Here is a 20,177-nt window from a genome sequence, read left to right as displayed (position 1 = left end):
TCTAAAACCTCTAAACCCCCTGTGTGAAACCACGGTGGTCTCAGCTCAGTTGCCAGTAGTCTGAGAGATGGGTTAAATGAAACACCAACATGGAGAGACTGGAGTAATACTCTTGTTGTGAGTCATAGCAAGAAGAGAGAATTCTTACTCTCGCTTTGGAATGCCAATTTACAGACAGACAGTTAATCTTGAAAGTCTATGTCTTTTAAGCATCACAAAACTCTTAGTGAAGCCAAACAATGCTTTGTTTACACATAGCATGCAAAAATAGTAAGCACACTCTGAAGCAGTTTCATGTGAAGAATTGTTTGCATGTAGACCTGAGTGCTCACAGTGTTCAAGCCAGCCTGGCTGCAGCAATGAAGTTGCATCTTTCCTAGAAATAAAACCAAGGTATGCTGGCAGGGAATTGGAAATACCTGCAAACTAAGTGACTGGGCTACAGCAGTGTGGTTTCATTGCACATTCTTTAGAGGTTAATGATAATAGTGAGACTGTAATGTATAAAAGTAAGTAGACCGTTCTCAGGAGGCTATTAAATCCTGTCATGATATCTAGCAGTTCTGTTGTATGTGCTGTTGTAACTGCTGTATGTTTAGGATATACATACAAATGTGAGCTACATTAGTTCTTCAGACATGTCTCAGAGATCAAGGAGCACAAAATTAGACCATGAGAATATTCTTCATTTTAGACCTCTGGATAGGTTTGGCTGTGCTGTGAGCCCCGTGGCTGCTTTCGCTGTCTCTAAAGCCATCTCCATCTCTCCTCAGCAAAGTATTTACAGAGAAGTAGGGGAAGCTGCAAATTCTCTCTCACCATTTCGGCACTGCTCAGCTTCACAAAAGCGGATCCCATCAGGAACACATATAAACGAGTGGATGTGAGGAACGCCGTTCTGCAGTTTAGAGGACACGTGTAAGTAAAAGTGCAGCAAATAACATCTCAGCTTGAAAACAGGAACTCAGAGAATAACGAATGGCTCCAGCATAAACAAACTGAATGTATTAGTATTTTAGATACCTCGTGTAGACGTTGCCATGGCACTTCTTGAACGTAGGTTTTGACGTACGCCACTTGGCAAAATGTTGTCATGAAGTGTTTGCAGATATCTATAGCAAACTGTTCTATAGTTGGGATCTAAGACACAAGCAGTACTATTAGAAAGAAGCAATTACCTCATGTACAAATGTAGACTGTGCTAATTGTAAATACTTGGGAAGGATCAATGTTGTAAAAAACACCGATTTCTTTCAATTCTGGTTTTGTGCACTGTGCCCAGTCATTTGATCAGCTTGCAGCATACACTGCAAATAGCTACAAAGTCATGTCAAAAATCTCCCATTCTGTGGTATTGTGAGCTGCAGTCCCTGGACTGAACAAAACTGCTACAGAAGCCTTACACTTTGAGGATATAACGCTGAAATAATCATAGCAATATTCTGATTAAGCTTTACAGGCTAAAGATGGGATTTCATTACTGTGATACGCAATTTGCAGACTAAAGATTGTCGTTATGATAGACGCAACTGAGGGAGGTAAGAGCACAGATAACAGAATTAAGAGGAGTCTCACTTTGAGAACTTCCATTGAAAAGCGCTATATAGCAAAAATGCAGTATTATATGCTACTAAATTTTTTAAAATTATCTTATATGACAAATCTACAACAAATACTGCTTTCTATATATATATATATAAAAGGCTTTGGAAAACTAGGGAGAAGTCTGCAGAATAAGCACTGGAGGAAGAAAAATTCTCCCTCAAATCACTGAAGGTGACTTTAGTGCTGATCTGCCATGCTGATGGAGGGAGAGTTGCCTTTGATGCATTTTGAAAATAAAAAGTGTAACAAACACTTCCAAATGAAGTCATAAGAAACAGCAGGGCTAGTAAAAAAATTAAAAATACCCCATTTTTTTTGGCCAACACAAGGACGATATTCTTCATGGTGTCAGTAGGTATCACAAGAGAGTTGTTTCCCTCCAGGTACTCCTGAGCAGAGGTCAGCCGGAGATGCGTGCACACCTCCACTTCTTTAACAAAGTGCTTCTTCCCCTCTCTGTGGAGGCGAAGGAACTTAATCGTGTTCTTGCCATATTCACAGTTGAGGACTTCTACATCCTTGATCTGCAGAGAAAATATGTGATGGTTGTGAAGGAACTCAATGGAAGCCTAAGTAACGCTCAGTCAATGAAACAAACAATGTTTATGGCCTTTATTTCTGTGGTTAACTGTGATGAAGATATTTCCATTGCAATGTCCTGATAGGAAGAAAAAGATGCTTTAGGAAGACATTTCTACACTAGTAGCAGCTGTGACAGAATTTTAAAATGTTATGGGCAGGAGATCATTTAACAGGAGTAAGAGTGAGGCGGTCTCTTCCGTTCGCCGTCTTTGGATTAATCCAAAGACTCTGCTGAGTCTCCCGTCCATCACCTGTCTCTGAACCCAGTGTCCCAGAGCATTCAGTCACCACCGTGCAGAGGGCACCAGCTCTCACACCCGCATTCTCCATGGCTGCTCACCGGGCTGGCTGTGCCAGGATGGGCTGTGCTGCTCCACGTACAGCTCTGATTGCCCTGACACTGAGAACAGACCTGCACCACCAACCCCTCCTCTGACTCCCGGCTCCCACAGCTCCTGTCAGGCTCCGCGTGTGCAAAATGCGGACCCCTCTCTGTTTTCACACAGGAGCTGACCAGCCATGGTCGGCAGCCTTGCACGGCAGAGCCACTGTCAGCAGCAGAACACTCTGCGTCCCCAGCTGTCCCCAGCTGACTCCGCCATGCATGCAGGACATGAGGACTTGCTGCTCTGAGGCTGAGTAGAAGTGCTGAGTATCAGAGCTATTCTCCCGTGCAGGTGGGAAGGTTGCTTTGTAAGCACCAGAAGTCCCAAATGGAAAATGGAAACAGCTGTCACCTTCTTGGCATGTTGTGCGTTCTGTCATGCCCCCTATGCACCTTGCAATTCCCAAGAGCAAGAAGACAAGACAGACTGAGCTGGGCTGGGTGAAAGCCTTTCCTCACACCTGTGTTACAGTTCTGATCTCCCACAAAAGGGATCAGGAGTGAGTCTGAGCAGCAAAACTCAGGGTTTGATCCACACCTTCAAAATCCTGGCTTTCTGAGATCATTGGTTTCGTTTGCACTAAGCCCTATTCAGTTTGATCTTGTTTCAGTCAAACACACCCCATTTCCACATCTATTGCAGGGTTGGAGAGGCTATACTGGAAAGAAGACAAAATACTGCCAAGCATTTCTGTTATGCTAAAATATCCAGAGCTTATTGCACTAGACTTTTCTTGAGGCTGAAATATACTGTACTGGATATAAACATCTTCTAATGTAAATCAGCACCTTTTAATGTAAGCATAACGAGGAGGGAGAAAGAATATTTTACACACCAAAATATAAATTGAAGCTTTTCATGTGTGAGTTGCTAAAAGATTATCAGATATAATGTTGCTCAATCCAGACGTTTGCTTCTAAGAGATGTGCTAATGCACTTAAAAGATAATAATAATAATAAAAAAAATCTTAACTAATTGTAAGTAAATTACTGCGGCTCAGAGATCAGAGCGTTTTCTCTGACTGTCAGTCCCTGCGGGCTCAATCCCCACAGACAAACAGAGGCCCCAGCGCCAGCACCGGGCAGCGCTTCACCAGAAACCCTCTTGGCAGGGCTGGAGCAGAGGCGCTGCTCGCTGTGGGAGCTGGGTGGAGTAGCGAGATGGAAATGATGGTGTTTCGCTTGTCTGAACACCGAGGGTTTTTTCAGACAGTTGTAAATAATTCATGCTTCAGTCACGCAGCAAGCACTAAAAAGAAAACAGAAAGCGTTTCGCTATCTGCAGCTCTTTTTTTTTAAAAAGTGGAATACCTTGAGTATTCTAAATAGTATTCTAAATATTCTAAGTATTCTACTATTTTTTAAATCCACTTTTTTAAAAAAAGTGGAATACCTTGAGTATTCTAAATAGTATTCTAAGTATTCTAAATACTACCTCTCAAAACACAATGGTAAGTTTTCTCAAAAACATAACTTAACAACTCTCATTTTGCCATTTTGTTGCCCAAAGAAACCATGAGCAGTTTCCGGCAGCTCCCGTGAGCCCTGTTCCGGCAGCGGGAGCCCGACCTCCCAGCTGGCCCTGGCGTCCCGGGAGCCGCCGCGGCCGTGCTTACAGCAGCAGCACGAGGCGGGAGCTAATGCAACACAATTTCTCCTTTTAGAGCGCACGCAGTGACCGCTCTGTGCAGCTGAGAAACCAAAATGCCCGTGGGATCTGCACGGTGTCACCCTGCTCTGCTGCTGCTGCTTCTCTGCTCCGCGCGCCTGTGGGCAGCTGAGATTTCCTGCAGGAATGAAGAGGGGGAGGTGGTCGACTGGTAAGTAAACACTGCGCAGGGGAGAAACGCTGGGTGAGTAAATAACACTTGAGATAAAACTGCGTGAAGTAAGTGGATCACCAAGAAGTAGTGCACAGCAATCACTGGTTTAACCCTGTTTGCCTGTGAGTAGTGGCTGAATTCTGCATTTGGGAAACCACAGATAAGTTACTGGAATGTGATTTAATTTAAGTGAACCAAACACCCTACTGCATTATGACTAACTGCAAAATAATCACCATTTTACACAGTGTGTATGTCTCATCATCAAAGGCAGCGCAGCCTGTGTTCGGGTGCCAAGGCTGTGCTCGCCGGGGCAGCCCCAGGGTGCCTGGCCGTGGCTCCAGCACGCAGCTCCTCGGGCTGAGGGAACCGAGCCGAGGGGTGAAACCTCCGTATCTTGCCCTGAGCCTTGTTTCTCGTACCCACACAGCAGCGTGGTGGGACTTGTCCCCTTGCCCTCTTGGGAGGGACGCAGGAGCATCGTGGGGTGGCAGTGCCAGACAGACACGTCTGCACCTCCTGAGTGGGGAGCAGCTCCCACCACCCGAGCTGCCAGCGCATTACAGCCGGTACCATCCCACTGCCAGCAGTGAGCCCGAGTCTGGGTATTAAATGATTAATTGGATTAATGTGCTTTGAAGATGAAAGACACAAAGTATAATTACATAATACCCAGCCCAGGTTTAAAAAGTGAAATGAGGGCTCTTAAAAAAGAGCACAGAACCTCCCAAAGATAAATATCAACCAATTTCAAAACAAACATGTCTTTCTCACAGAACAATTATTAGTTTGGATAAGAGTGATAAAGAAGTAGGTGCTATTCTTGCACATCCCTTCCCCTGCACACAGAGCTGACTGTGGGGAAGGCAGGAGCTCCTCAGGCTGCAGGCAGGCCCCTCAAGCAGGGGCACAGAGCTGGCTTGGCTCTGTAGCAGTGTAGCATCAAATGTATGAGGGTCTGGTCCATCCCTGTGATTTGTCACTCTTGCCAAGGACCTTCTGGATAATGTGATTTTATTCAGGAATCAGACTTGGTGGAGCTATCCAACAACTTAAAGATACAAGTCTGTCTTGTGCTAAAGCTAAAAAGCAAAACAAAATAAAACCACAAAACAAACAAACAAAAAAAACCTCAAACAAACAAAACTAAACAAAACAATTTCTGAAATGAACACGATTTTTGTATCTAAATTATCTAAGAAATTGTTCGAAAGCTGCAACTGGGAGTCATTCACCTGTGCCACCATGTGTGTGGACACCAGCAATGTGGGACCCATTCCAGGTGGGAGCAGGGGGGTCTGCACAGGTAAAACTCTGTTCTCTTCTGCCAAGTTTAGCAGGGAGGACATGAGGGTTTCCTTTTCAATGTGCCGTGATCAAATGAAAGAGACACTTGCCTATCTGCAGGGGTCATCCTAGTTTACTGACAAGAAATGGTCATCTTTTGCCTAATTCTGGATTTGGCTGTTAGGAAGCTGACAGGAGAAGCAAAACTGAAAGTGCTGATAAAAGCTTCCTCTTAACCAAAAGATGTCGATGCCCTTTTAAACAAACACAGCACCGCAGGTTTTATATTCAGTGAGCAAGAGCTTTACGTGTTTTCCTCCTGATCAGTAGTTTCATCCTGCAGTATTCCATAATTACTCATCATTAGTATTCACACACCCTGCCATTTGCCACTAAACCGGAGGAGTCACTTTCCTTATCAGCTCCGCTCCCTCGGGCACTCCCAGCCGTGCATCAGCTCTGGCCCACGCGGGGCACGTCTCCTGTGTTCCCATTGAGCTCCACAGCTCATCCCGCACCGGGGCTGCCACAGCAAACGGCCGCGGGAGCCGCTCGCTTATTCCCCCCAAACACACTGTATTCTGTGGGAAGCCTCCCCTGCAAATAAAAACCAAAACTCTGCTTTCTGAGAAGTGTTGAGTCAAGGACTGAAGCCACAGATGCCCATTGTTTCAGTTTTGTTTTGGTGTTTGTTGTGGGTTTATTGTTTGTTTTTTGGGGGAAGTGAATAAGTAAAACTGTGATTAAGAAGTAAAGATGCAATTATTTGAAGTAAGTTATTGTCTGCTTATGACTGAACACTGTGACAGTGCTAATTGGCTAGAAGCAGATCTGCTTTTCCTCTGTTCTCAGGAAAATAACTTACACTCTGCTCCCACAAATGCCTAAGCTCTTGCGAAACTTCCTTGCACAAATAGCAGTGCAGGCTTTTATACAATTTTAATTGCTAATACACTCAGCTGGCCTTCTGGAAAGGGCTAAAACATGTATCCGCTGGGAGCTGGCAGGCAATTTACTGATAGCTGAACTACCAGCATTTCCATCAGCGTACCTGCGTTTGGCAGATGCGAGGCTGTAAACACCCCAAGAGCATAAATCTTCTAATGCATTTCAAAGCAGTTTGGAAAGGCTTCGTATACTAATTCCTGGATCAGCTCGTACCACTGTAGCTATCGCTGTTCCTCTCCCTTCCAAATCTTCATTTCAAATGAAGGGATTGCTGTGACTCCTCGTGCATGGCCAGCTCTCCCCAGCCTTGCTCGGTAAATCACTTTTCTGTGGTCTGTCATCAGCAACAATTTCTCCTGAGATGTTTGAGGAATATCACTCAGTCAGTGGCAATGCAGGTAGGTTACCAGGATCACCAGTGATGTGTGTTTCTCTTCTGCCCCTACATGTATGTTTCCCATGGATGAAACATTCCTCTAGCCAATATTTTTCTGCCACTTCTTCCTTGCTTTTGGAGATGCCTTTTCTGACCAACTTGAGACTGTAAATCAACTGGGCAAGGCTTATTTCTCCTGATATACTTGAAGAGTTAAGCACAGTCAAGCTGAATTTTTAATAAGTAGTATAGGATTGAAAAAAATGCCGCTCAGTTCTTACTATCGACATAAATAACAAATTACTCAATTACAGCACTCAAAGAAAGTGGCTCAATTAATTATATTGCAATTAATCCCATGGACTTGCACACTGGGAAAACCTGTTTACTTCATCAGCGACATTAATATGAACTGAGCCATTCACTGACTATGTTGAGTACTCTACAATTTTGAAAAGATTGTGTTTCTGGCTAATGGTTTGCAAATATCCAGTCTGCAACAGTTCAGCAGAGTGAGTTTGTTATGAAAAGTAGGATTGGACCAGCATTATCAAATAGCTTTATACTTATTTTGTGGGTTTGATATGTATAAATGTTACATTATGCATTTTTATAATTTTAATATATAATTTTATCTACTTCATGTAAAGTTGTATTTGCATAATATAAAAACAGATAGGTAAGAGGTGTCCAGATTGATCACAAGAATATCAGACTGAGTTTATAACCTGAGTTTCTCTACCAGAATCAGGAGCAATAGGGATTTGGTGGCTAAATGGGACTCCAAACCAGGGTTGCCTCAAATTCTTTTGGGGTACCAACAGCAGCAACAGGAGTTTGGTGCTGAATCAGCCTCCCTGGTGTGCCAAGAAGCAGAACAAATTTGTCTGCAGCAGGTATTGTGCTGACAATATTGTGCTGCTGCTGGCTCCCACGCTGGGCCACCTACTCGAGGCTGAGATGTCCATATGGCATGCTGGTGGCACTGGTCCCCTGCCACTGTAGACATTCCCAGAGTCACCCTTCCCTGAAACCCTCAGGTGAGAAGGAGATGTGGATTTACACATTCAAATAAGATGGTTGTAAAGAAAATAAACAAAAAATTGCTCTTCACTGTTGCAGGTTTTCTCTTTACAAGTTGCCAAAACATGTGAAAGGAGAGATTCCCATGCTGGGGCTGGAATACATGTACATGGACACCCTGGCTCCGCAGTGGCAGCTCAGTAAATACCTCATCAACATGACACAGGGTGCTCTGGGACAAACACTGAAGCAGCTGTACGACACTTATGAATCTGAGGCAAGTGACATTTCATTATCATTTTGGTAGTATGCTCACTTGGTACTACACGCAAATGAAATTAAACTAGCCAAAACGAGCATGTAGAGGTATGGCTGGACCTGACCAACTAGATCTACTAAAACATGTCAAGTGGAGCATCTTGACTGCTGGGCAGATTATTTGTGGTTTTGGCTACAATTAGAAATTACCCCCAGACTTCTAATTCAACTTCTAATAAGCCTTTCACACACTTCAAGTATTGCTCATCAAAAAAATGTTGGTATGTAGTCCCTTTGGCTTCTTCTCTGCAATTCATGTTGAGCAACACCTGAATCTGTGAACTCTGACCAGGGCCAGTGGTGACTGCTACAGACACTTGTCTTAAACCCTCCCATGTCCATGTGTTTCCTGCTCTGTCTCGAATCAAATCTGGGTTTTGCTCTTTCCCCTGAAATCACTGTGATACGCTGCTTGTTAGATCCCCACCCCAGTCAGACACCTCATTTAGATTTGTGTGAAGTGATTATAAAATACCCCAAGATCTGTAATTTTTTCATCATCCACATAGTATTCTTGGGCGTCTGGCTGTGTCTTTGCATTTCTGCTGTGTGTTAGTGGCAGGGTGTCATTAATTTATATGTAGAAGAGTTTCCCGGAAAGTCAGTCAGCTATTGGCAAACTGTCCTATTCCAGGTCTTACTTCATTGTAATAAACTGTTTACACACTCAAAGTACACCGGGAAGCATGTCCCAACTCCTTTGAAGTTCCCTATACAGGAGGAACAAGGTGTGGCTATATGTAAATGTTTTGCATAAAAGCATTAATGGCTTTTCCTTCATAAGAACACTTATTGTGTCTATTTTTCCTCAGCAAACATTTTCACTGGATTTGGCTGCTAAATCAAAAAGAGACACAAAAAAATAAAGAGGGGGGGATTTCTTTGCAAACAAGTGCACGATAAACCCATGTAAATTGTCTTAGTGAGCATATTCAGCCTCTTGAGGAAGAGCTATTGCAATGACTGACAAAAATTCCACTTTATATTAACCAGGACACTGGTGCTGAATCTTCAGGTTTATTTTGCTGTAACTTTTGCAGATACTGTGTCAGCTGAATTGGGAGAAGGATTAGGCATGTGATGTTCACACAGAGAAGTCCTGAACTCTTTTTTTCTGTTCCTAGCAGATGTTCACTTAAATGCCTTCCTTTTACTGAATGCCGTGTTTCAGAAATGTGTGTTTTCCTGCAGAAAAACAGTATTGCATACGCGATATACAACGACGAGGTCCCCAAATCAGACTCCAATGCGTGGAAAAGAGGACATACCAAAGGTACAGGGAAAGTCCCAAGCTACTGTTTTCTCTTTTCTAAAGTTGTGGATAGCATCTACTTGTCTGTTTGTCTATCTGCATATCAAAAATTCCTACCTAAAGCAAAACTGGAGAATGATTTGCATGATGCATGGTTTGCTGTATAGTTATACATGCTGCAGCTCCTGTTTTGGTTTTGCTGTGCTGAACAACTCTTAGGGCTTATGGACTCTTTATTTTCAAGAGCTGAAACTCAGACGGCTCCTTTCAGCAAGTACAAACCACACTGTCCTGAGCCTAATGGCAAGAGCAGTGCAAGGTGTGAAGGGGAAGGCACCCAAAACATAAACCACCAAACTCTCTGGGGCAAGAAACTGCTGCCAAGACCATGGAAGTGCTAAAGTGTGCGGTTAAAGTAAAGCAAGACTTTAGATAAGTGTAAACTTCAGTGGAGGTATAAATGTTGCCTTGAGGCAACTTAGCAGCTGGAATTTGCCCAGCCCCACTGGGATGAAGGTGTTTTGCAGGGCTGGATTTCCAGGCAGCAGCACTGGGGTGGCTGGGGAGCCCCTCTTTCTGCTGCTGCCCGGGGAGGAGAGGCTGCTCCGGGCAAGAAGACACGGTGCTGACCAACTCTGGTTCCCCTTATACAGTGAGTACATGAAGGGAAGGAAAATGAGCAGTGGAGAGAGAGTCACGGGCACTAAATATCAGACTTTTTGAAGACTAAATTTGTGCAGAGAAAGAGAAAGGTTTTTAAAATATTTTTTTTTTCAAAAGAAACACGGTGACCATTTGAGTTGGGCTATGCAGGAGAGAGTTAATGCAATTTTAATACAATATTAGTGTGTCCTATAATCCATTAATTTACTCTAGAGCCAGTTTACTGTAGAAATGAACACACTGAAGTGTGGTATCTGCAGCAGCAAACCCAAAGCAGGACACATCTCTATCGTCTCAGGGCTTTTCCTCTTTAATTCCCTTGCAATAACTGTTTTTTTTGTTTGTTTGTTATTGACAGGATTTCTGCTCTTGGACAAATCACAAGGCTTCTGGGTGATTCACAGCGTGCCCCTGTTCCCTCCCATTCCTGAGGATGGTTATCAGTATCCGGCTACTGGGGAGACCTATGGACAGACAGTCATCTGTATAACCTTCAAATATGATCAGTTCACAGAATTAGGTATAAAAGCTTCTCCCTAAGAAAGCCTTTGCCTTGCTGCATTTCTCTGGTTACTTTTCTTGAGCCTTTGCCTCAAAATTTGGTAGTTCTTGTCCTTCATTGGCACATTGGGAAATTAAGCGGGGCCTGGAAACAGCATTCTCGGCTTCAGTTATGTTTATCCAACAGTTTCCTGTGTGAATGGGGGAAATTCACTCTTCCACTCTGTCTCCATCTCCCCATGGAGACTATTGAGATAATAATAGTCATGAGTGCATATCAAAGCTAAACTCAGTCCATGCATACAAAGTGCTATGGAAATATAAAGTATGATGTTTAATCATTTTTAACACTAATGGCTTATTTAGCTGCCGTCTGCAGTTATAAAAATGTAAGGCAATAACTGCTTGAGCTGGAGTGGTAGCCTTGGCTACTACGAAATATCAAGTATGGAATAATTATCACTTAGAATTTCTCCAGGTACTTTTTGCCCTATAAAATATCAATGCTAAAAATAAAAGAAGCCCAAATCTATACCTCTAAGATTCAGAACAGTCTGACAATAATATCTGGTACTGGAATCCTGAAAAGGGACTATCAAAAGGCATTACAAGAAGTCATACTGGCATGTTCCTTAACACTTTTACACTGTTTTCAACTCTTTTCTCAGTTAAAGACCTCAAATGATATTAATGAAACGCATACATTATGCGAATGGTCAGGCTGGCCGCACCCCAGAGCTATTTGCACCAGGTTCCTGTTTGCATCTCTGCATGTATTTAGGGAAAGAGGATGAGAAAATGAGATGCATACACTAATGCTTTTCCTACTCCATCCTCTGAGCTCCTGGTAATCTGTAGTTCAGGGATTTCTGGAGCCAGAAAGACTGGAAAATACCTGATGGTCTGGTCTTCCATGAACTCATGTACTGAGTCCATTTGTTCCTTTGCCCTTCACAATACCAATGGCAAGGACTTCTACAGTTAAGCTGGACACTGTAGAGAAAAGTAAATTTATTCTGTAAATTCAATCCAGATGCTGAAAGTCAAGCTCCTTTCTCCCTAAACCCAAACTAGACCCTTTGGCAGCTCTTCTGTTTGCATTTTGCTTGGCAACCGTAACTGACTGGAAACTGCTCCTGTACATACAGACAGGCTGGGACTGACACATGCTGCCTGAGCGCTGTGTGACTGCTCAGAGGCTTGAAGATGAGCACGGGTGGAAGTGGCAGGGGCCCGAGACCACCGGTTGACAGTTCTGCTAAAATTATTGAGGTCTAAGTTGAAAAACCTGAGTGTACTCTCCCAGCCAGCCTACGTGCTTCAGGGCCAGCAGGAATACAAAGCAATTAAACATGTTTTTAGTTGCTAAAATAAGATACTTTGACACGGAACTCCTCCAGGAGATAGGCTGTGAAGATTAAAGAGGATTTAGTTTTCCTTTCCAAGGCAGAACTTTACTCTCTTGATTGCTTCGCTTTAAGCATTTTAATTCCACATGTGTTCCTTTCTTTGGGCTTTTCTCAGACCAACAGATGCTGAGTTATAATCCAGGAATCTACAGCTGTTCCATCCCTGACATCTTCCAAGCTGACCTCCCAAATCTGCAGAAGCTCTGTGCAGGGTCTAGGCTGCCCTCGGGCCCCTTGCGCCACCTCTCCAAGCTCCAGTCGGCTCACGGGGAAACCTTTCTGCACTTCGCAAAGTCACACTTCTTCATAGATGGTAAGAGAACCTATTGCTCTATCTCTCACACATTCTCAAGCAAGAAATAAGCAATTAATATATCTTTGAGAATTAGTATTTTCTTTCAGGGGAAAAAGAAGTTCAGCTTCAGAAATAAATACAACAGAGGGCAAAGAAGGGTGTCCCAACATAATGTTCTCTCAGCCCCACAAAGCAAAAGGCTGTCTAGTCCTTCAAATGCCTGAAGGTGTTCAAAAATGGGATTTTCAGACAATCTATTTCCTGTTATTCAATAGTAAAAACAAAGAAAAATGGGGTTTGAATAATCTGTTTTGTTGTTGTTGTTGTCGTTACTGTGGAGAAGGCTTGACATTTTTTGCCTTTACTTTTTTACCTGATGATTTTAACAGGTTTTACAGGAGAAGAAGGAAAAGTAGAAATTACCTTCTGAAACAAAAGTCTAAATAAGGGGAGGGGGCAAAATCCCCTCCGGGTCACTTTATGCATTGGAACAAAACGAGCCCAGTTTATGTGATACTTTTCAGTCCCTGTTTACATGAAGGAACATGCAAGACTAATTCCCCACACCCTGTGTTGTTCCACAGATATCTATGTGGCCTGGATGGCTCAGGAACTGAAGACCGATTTGTTGTCTGAATCCTGGCAGCATTCTGGCCAAAAACTTCCCTCAAATTGCTCTCTTGACTATCACGTCTACAACATAAACCTAATACAGACGCCGTTGAATTCCACCTTTTATTCTATTAATGATCACTCCAAATGGGCTGTTTCAAGGGAATACAAAGATCAGTGGACCTGCATCGGAGACTTAAACCGTGCTGCCGAGCAAGCTTGGAGAAGTGGTGGGTTCATCTGTACACAGAACGAACACATCTACAAAGCCTTCAGGCACTTGATAACCCACTATGAAAGCTGCTCGGAGGCTTCCACATTGTTATAATGAACCATTCCTCCCAAACAGCACAGCCCCTTTGCTGTCCTGGGGCGAACTTGTGAGTGATGCTGGGCATGGGATGGGAGGAGCAACAGAAACCTGTCTCTTTAGCTGGGTTGTTGGGGCTGGGCAGCAAGCAAAAGTACCCAAAAATGCTTTAAAATCACCCTGTGTCCCAGGAGGTATTGAGATCAATCACAGCATTTCTCCTCAGTTTGTCTGGATCTCTTCAAGACCTGACATGACTGAATTCAGTCAGGGAGATGAGTGGATCTGTGGACAGGAAGGCTTCAGTTTTACTTGACTAATTTTTAGAGAAGACATGAGCTTTAAATCATTTGTAACCAATAACTTGGGAATCTTTCTAGTGCTTTTATCTATGTACAGCAATCTTATAAACAAATAAACATGTCCAGAATCTGAATAAGCAAAATAAATTAAGAGTAAAAATGGTCTTTTTACAGTCTCCCTCTTCCATTTTTGTAGTTATTTGTGTTTTATTATAATGCTTTACAGCTGTCAAAGGAAAAATGGAGACAATTAGAGGAAAAATAAGGAGAAAATAGAAGAAAATATTTGAAGGAAAATGCTATTTCACCTACATTTTTACACTACAGGAGATGTGACTGTTAATTTTCAATATCTGCTGTCTCAGGCTTAGGACCTGAAGTTTGCAAGGACTTGCTATACAGACAGAGTTAATTTGCAAAATCCTGATACATGCTTGGGTTCAGATTTCAAAAGTGTATTTGTATTTAATACATTTGTGAATATATTTACAGGGTTACGTCTCACTTGTATTTTTTTTCCTGAATTGCTAATATAAACTCCAGTCCGAAAAGCTGTCTGTCTCGACGATATTTCCATTTTGCTATGTTCGCAGTCCATACCACTGATTCTCTGCAAGTGTCTTAAAAGGAAGTAGATATAAAGAAATGCCCCACAACTGCAAGAAGTTTTTGAAGATTTCCTTCCCTTTTCACCCAGAAAAATCAACCAAAAAACATGTACAAAGTACCAAACAAATTAATTTCTGAAAACTTTTGTGCATACTTCTTGAAGAAATTAAAAAAAGATGCATCTGTCCTGATTAATGAGGAGAATTGTCCAGAAATAGATTTTATATTTAGTCAATCTGGATTGAAGGCAAACCCGAGTCTCATAGCTCAGTGAAAATCATGTAGATAGTTTAGATATTCTGCACAAAGCAGGACTCTTTCTTTTCCCTGCATATGACCAAATAACGTTTGATAAATAAGTTGCTTGATAATGTTATTTCTCTGGTGCTTTTCAAATTGTAATAAATATCTATTTTTCATTGTTCTACGAGCTGTGGTCAAGCAACACCTACTTGTTGCAGTGAAAACTGCTAGTGACACAGAGCCGGTGAGCAGTGGGGTGGTAGGGCACTACTCAGATAAGACAAGATAAAAGTCATTCATCTTCTCCACCTTTTCATGGCAGACACCAGCCTAACCTGATCTGTCTGAACTCTTACATCTTGCCCACAACTGTGCACATGTATGACCTCAGTGTACAGGAACAGCAAGAAACCCTCACTGGAGACGCCGCTGGTGAGGTTCACCTGGTGCATCAGAGGGCAGCTGGACCTGGGACACAACCTGTATTTCTTGTGGGAGGTGCTCACCCACAGCACTTGGGTCACAGGGTGCCATAGCAAAGAGTCTCCGTCTACCATGTGTCACAACAGTGTTGTCACAGCCCTGCTCCCCACTTGACAAGTGCTGGTTGTTCTTCTTAATTATTTGATCAATTAATTGCTGTCGTAAAGCTTCACCAGACTACTTAGAATGTTCCTCTTTCATTATACCCAAGACTGGTGGCCTCCATTTTAGCTGATACCGAATGGGTGCAAACAACAGTGGGAAGATGGCAACAGGGGTACCGCACAACATTACAAGCACCTCAATAGCCAGGTTGTGCACACACTCCTGTCAGTGGTGTAGCAATAAACCAGTCGCAGTTCTGGTTCTCTCATTTTTTGGCTGTAAACAGTTTAAATTCAGTTTGGTTTTCGTTATGTAACTTCCATATTTGCATCTTCTGGTATTTCTACTACACATATTATGAAATATGGGCAGACTGTTTTGTTTCCCGAAAGAGACTGATATTCAACAAGATAAACCATACAGATTTTTAAAGGTTTTGTAACTCTCAGGCTTCTTGTGCAAAAGCAAGACCATTTGCCACTTCCTCAGCCACATATGCCCTCCCAGCATGCACTGTGATCAGTCGTTGGTGTGAAATATTTATTTCTGCATGTTTTATGTATATATTCACAAAAGTTCTAATTTAAAAATGTGCTGTTCTTTTCCAAAATGCCAAACTCTCAACAGATTCCTGCCTGTCCCAGGGACTCTGTGCTGCCTTTGCTGCCCACTGTGACTCTTGACCAACAGATCTTCTCCTGAGGAAAGGACCTTCTGGTGCTGCCCCCGCTGTGATTTCAGGGGGACCCGACCTGCAAAGCTGAGAGTGCAGAAGGACAGACGTCTCAGAAGACCCCAGCATGGAGAGGGGAGAAAGCTGGTCTCTCTTCTGGAAACCCAGAGCCTCTTCTCCTCAGTACACAGGTATGGCTATTCTGACCCCTGGTCTCTGTTCCACTTAGACTAAATGAGAACATTTATTATACACGAAAATTGTTTGCCAAGGGAGTAGGAGGGGCCCAAAGCAGACATTATTAATCCACTAAACATTACTGTGCTGCAGCCAAATTTGTAACAAACACAATAGCAGGGATCTTTGTTTGGTACAAACTGCCTTGTAATCATTTCCACAAGCCGAGGCTGGGTCCCAGCTTGCCTGACAAGCTCACCAGGGGCGGGAAATGCAAATATAGCCTCCCCAAATATACACCTCCCTCTCACTCACCGCCAGGATGTCTCCTACCCTCACCACAGCCACGGCCAGCCCCAAGCAAGGGCACAGCTCTGCTCCCTGTCACTGTGCCAGAAAATCTGATGTTTTTTCTGCAAACCCCTGTATCCCTGTGGATGCTTCTATACCACGAGTAACTGTGAAACATTAGGGTAGTGGTTTGCTGTGTAGGAAGAGACTCAACACAAGAGGTCAAAGGATTAGACATTAGCATCTCTAGGAGAGGAAAAAAAAAATCAAAGGCATAAAAAATTAAACCATATGAAGTTAAATTCCAGCTGGGCAATTGCAGTCCTGGGAAACAGGCATGGGCATTGCAGCCCGAGCCCACTTCAGAGTGCAGCCTTGCTGGTGGGATTGCTTCTGGTGTCTCCACAAGGAGCGACAATATACTGAGCCCCATGTGTTGGAGAATTTGTGAAGGACACCCAGGGCTCCATGCCAGACTCTGCCAGCAAGCCAAGGGAACCTTTGGGAGAAATTGTTCTGACTGGGCTGGGAACCTCCCCTTGTCCAAGGTGTGCTCACCTCTACTTACCATGGAGGTCCACAGGCATATTGAACCACAGCTAAGGCTGTTTCAAAGTGTGCTAGATTGTCCTTTTTAAAAATACAGAAATCCTGCAAATCTCGGAGATTTTGATGGTTTCACTGTCAGTAATGCCCCTTCATCCAACTATCCTGGCAAACCACACTTGCTGATCCCCTGTCGGCACATTTATGTTGTTTTCTGCTCTCAAAACTGGAAGTTTCCAGTAAACACATCTAGTGCAAGCACCTGCATCAAACAGGGCTTCCGCAGCTTGCCTGCAGTCTGAAGGGAGAAGGCTTATTTTTGCAAACACATATGGGCCTCTCTCATCCCTCTCTTAAGTATATACACTCCTGAGTCCTGACAGTAATAAAATGCTCAAGAACATTATTGTGACAATTTGTTTTAATATATCAAAGAATCCTTGGCGTTATTAGTATAGTCACATAATTATCCCCAGAGAAATTTCCACCCGCATGTTAACGCCCATACATTATTGTGTGAATCTCTTTTATACCTTTTTTTTTTCCATTTGTGGGAAAGATATGTCACTGGGTACTTAGTAATTGCTCCAGAACATAAGCTGCCTATGCCCTGGGTAAAATGTTTGGGAGACAGAGCAGTGCTGGCAGTGTCTTCTGAAAGCTCAGTGCAAGCCAAAGCCTAACTGTGCTCAGAATGTGATGTAAGAATATGATGCACCTCTTTTATTTCACAAGAGATTTCTTAAAAAGACAGGAATTTAAAAATGAGAATGGGGATGAATAGAAATTTATGCTAGGCAAAGTGTGGAAAGGAAGTCTTGTAGCAGGGAATAAATTCTTCATAGTCCAAAACAGAGAGCCTGACCTGAAATGTCAAGCTAGGACACCAACATCAGTGTTTTCTAGATACCCTGATACCCTGAGCAGCCTAGCTGTATCTGACACTTTCCTATTTAGCCTGGAGATTCCAGATTAAAGGCCTAATCCACCGAATTTTCTCATAATCCTTCAGAATTTGGAATGAATACAGTAAAAGATGCTGCATATGAACTCAGAAATCAGTTATAGCACTTTCAGATCTTGGCCTCAGGAGCTAGCTCACAATATTGTTGTTTTGTGTTTTTTTTTTTAAGTTGGCCCTTGTATGCTTATCTTTGTTTTTTAACTGATTTATCCCAGTATTAAGAGTATGCTATTCTTTGCATATCTGGTATGTTCATTTTACTCAAACTGCTAAGTACAAACCATCAGGGCTTGGAAAAATAGATCTTGTTTCTTATAAACAGCTGTGTTACCTTTTTACTCAAGTGATTTTTATTAATCCTCTTGATTTTATTTTTTTCAGTCGAGTTTGTTTGACATTTCTACACAAGATCTCTGGAGGTTATTCTGAATGTCCCGTAAGAGAGACAGAAGTAAGGAACATTCTTCCCCTTCTTTGATCACTTTGCAGTGTAGGAACTGCAAACTGATACTCAAATACTCAGAGCTTTACCGGAACAGAGCACAGTATTTAATGCCGCCTGCTAGAGTGCTGGCAATTGCTACAAGTGGTTTACTGTAATATACTTGTACTAGCATTGCCTAACTTATTAATCATAGAAATTTTGCATGTAATTAGTCACACAGTTGTTCATCACAATACAATAACCCAAAAATCTGTCTTCACATATATTAATGTCCACAAACATGTCACTTTACACCAGTAAATTATTTTTCCCATTATCATTCCAAAACCTACCAAAAGCTCACTAAAAATCCTATCATCAAGTGTTTTCTTTTTGTTTCTTACTTCTAATTTTCCAAAGTGTGACAGCATTTAGCTCCAAGGTTTTTTTGCATCTGGCTTTTTGTTTTTCAGGTTTCCTTTTTGGGCTAAGATTCTGCCAGTTAGAAGTCAGTATTTCTCTTGCTATAGTGCAGTTTTAAAAATGTACCTTAGTACTGATATGTGTATACTCAGCACCACTATCAACCACTTCATATTCAGGATTAGAAATTCCCAGCTCAGTGCACATTTCAGGAATGGTTTCCTTCCCTGCTCTGGAAGCTGCTCCAGTTCACACACCGACCTTGTGAATCCCAGGCGTTGTGCAAAGCAAATCTCCATCTTTTCCTCTCTTACTTTCTAACTACTCCAAATATTTATTTAGTGAAAGTCAAGACTAGAATGAGTGAACTGACAATTTTACATGGGAGACTTTGCAAGGAAAGACTGTGGAAGAAATAGACAGTTCCTACAGTTGTAGTCCTAGTTACCCACCAACCCGCCCTCCTATTTACTGCCAAAAGTTGTGAAGAAGAGAAATGGGAGCAAAGAGAGCTTGCAGGAGGAATGGAGAAGAAAACCCTGAAGGGACAACATGACAACTGATGGTGAATGAGAGAAAAAGCAGGAGAAGAGCAAAAGGAACATTAAGATGGGCAACACCAGGGAGGTCAGAGACCTGGAGTTTGGTGACACAGAACCATTAGGAGTTTTTACAGAATACATTTTACAGATACATTTTACAGATACAACCTCCACAGGCTATGCCACAGAGAGATAAAAATGAAAAGTCATAAACTGACGTGACTTAGCCAAGTATTAAAAACAAACCAAAAAACCCCAAACCAACACCCGAAGAGAAAGTCGCTTCCTGTCTCTTACCAAACCTACATGAGGTGGGGCAAGGCAAAGTCAAAAGCATTAAGTATGTAAAAGCAGGAGGAAGAAATTAATAAGCTAAACAGTTTGAACCACACATATTTGAACAACATGCTAAACCATTTTTTTGAAGAAGGAAGCTAGTATTAAGATCTATAGCCAATCAAAACATACAATGAAAACAAGAGATGCAAAACATCCGGAAGAGTAACTACAGATCATATCATTATGGATTGTGACACTAAAGCTCACTTCATTCATTCTTGTGGCATTGAAAGAACTGCAGGCAACAAAGTAAAGACAAATACAAAAGAACATAACCAGTGATAAGCAAACTGATGCCTTTGACACTTAGCTCTTGGGATTATTATTACAGATATCTCTACAACATATGGACTTTTATTCTCAGGTAAAAATACAACTTAGTTCCGAAACTTTCCCAGTTTATATTTTTTTTTTATTTCATCTCTGATCCTACTTCACTCTTCAGCACTTACTAAACCAACGAACCACCATCAGTCTAATATTGTTGTTTCTCACTGCACTGAGTCAAAATCAGCAAGCATTCCTAGATCTTACTTACTGTCACTTGGCTCATGGTGACCTGCTGTTTTGTCGCCTCCCAGTTGAGGATCCCACAGCAGAATGATGGCAGTTTGGAAACTGCAGCTCTATAAAAAGTGTCATCTTAATATCAGAGGAGGAGCTAGG

General features: G+C 42.4%; 2 protein-coding genes across 2 annotated transcripts in view; one reads left to right on the top strand and one right to left on the bottom strand.

Moving 5' to 3' along the window:
- Positions 1–20,177, bottom strand: part of LOC102096622 (uricase) — a 25,359-nt gene extending 5,182 nt beyond the window's left edge. The window contains exons 1-4 of the mRNA XM_065072677.1: positions 20,050–20,177; positions 1,911–2,129; positions 1,024–1,140; positions 820–898 (exon numbers count right to left, since the gene is read on the bottom strand). Of these exons, the coding sequence (XP_064928749.1) occupies positions 820–898; positions 1,024–1,140; positions 1,911–2,129; positions 20,050–20,064 (430 nt within the window). The 5' untranslated portion in view covers positions 20,065–20,177. The remainder of the gene's footprint in view (positions 1–819; positions 899–1,023; positions 1,141–1,910; positions 2,130–20,049) is intronic.
- On the top strand, positions 4,099–13,855 carry DNASE2B (deoxyribonuclease 2 beta). The gene is made up of 6 exons (XM_005507232.4): positions 4,099–4,393; positions 8,130–8,307; positions 9,540–9,621; positions 10,622–10,783; positions 12,289–12,486; positions 13,053–13,855. The coding sequence occupies exons 1-6, from the start codon at positions 4,278–4,280 to the stop codon at positions 13,406–13,408; spliced, it is 1,092 nt and encodes a 363-aa protein (XP_005507289.2). The 5' UTR covers positions 4,099–4,277; the 3' UTR covers positions 13,409–13,855.

Source organism: Columba livia, chromosome 8, assembly GCF_036013475.1.
Source record: "Columba livia isolate bColLiv1 breed racing homer chromosome 8, bColLiv1.pat.W.v2, whole genome shotgun sequence".
In the NCBI taxonomy this organism is placed as follows: Eukaryota; Metazoa; Chordata; class Aves; order Columbiformes; family Columbidae; genus Columba; species Columba livia.
Note: the sequence above shows the minus strand (reverse complement) of the source record. Positions and strands in the feature narration are given on the sequence as shown.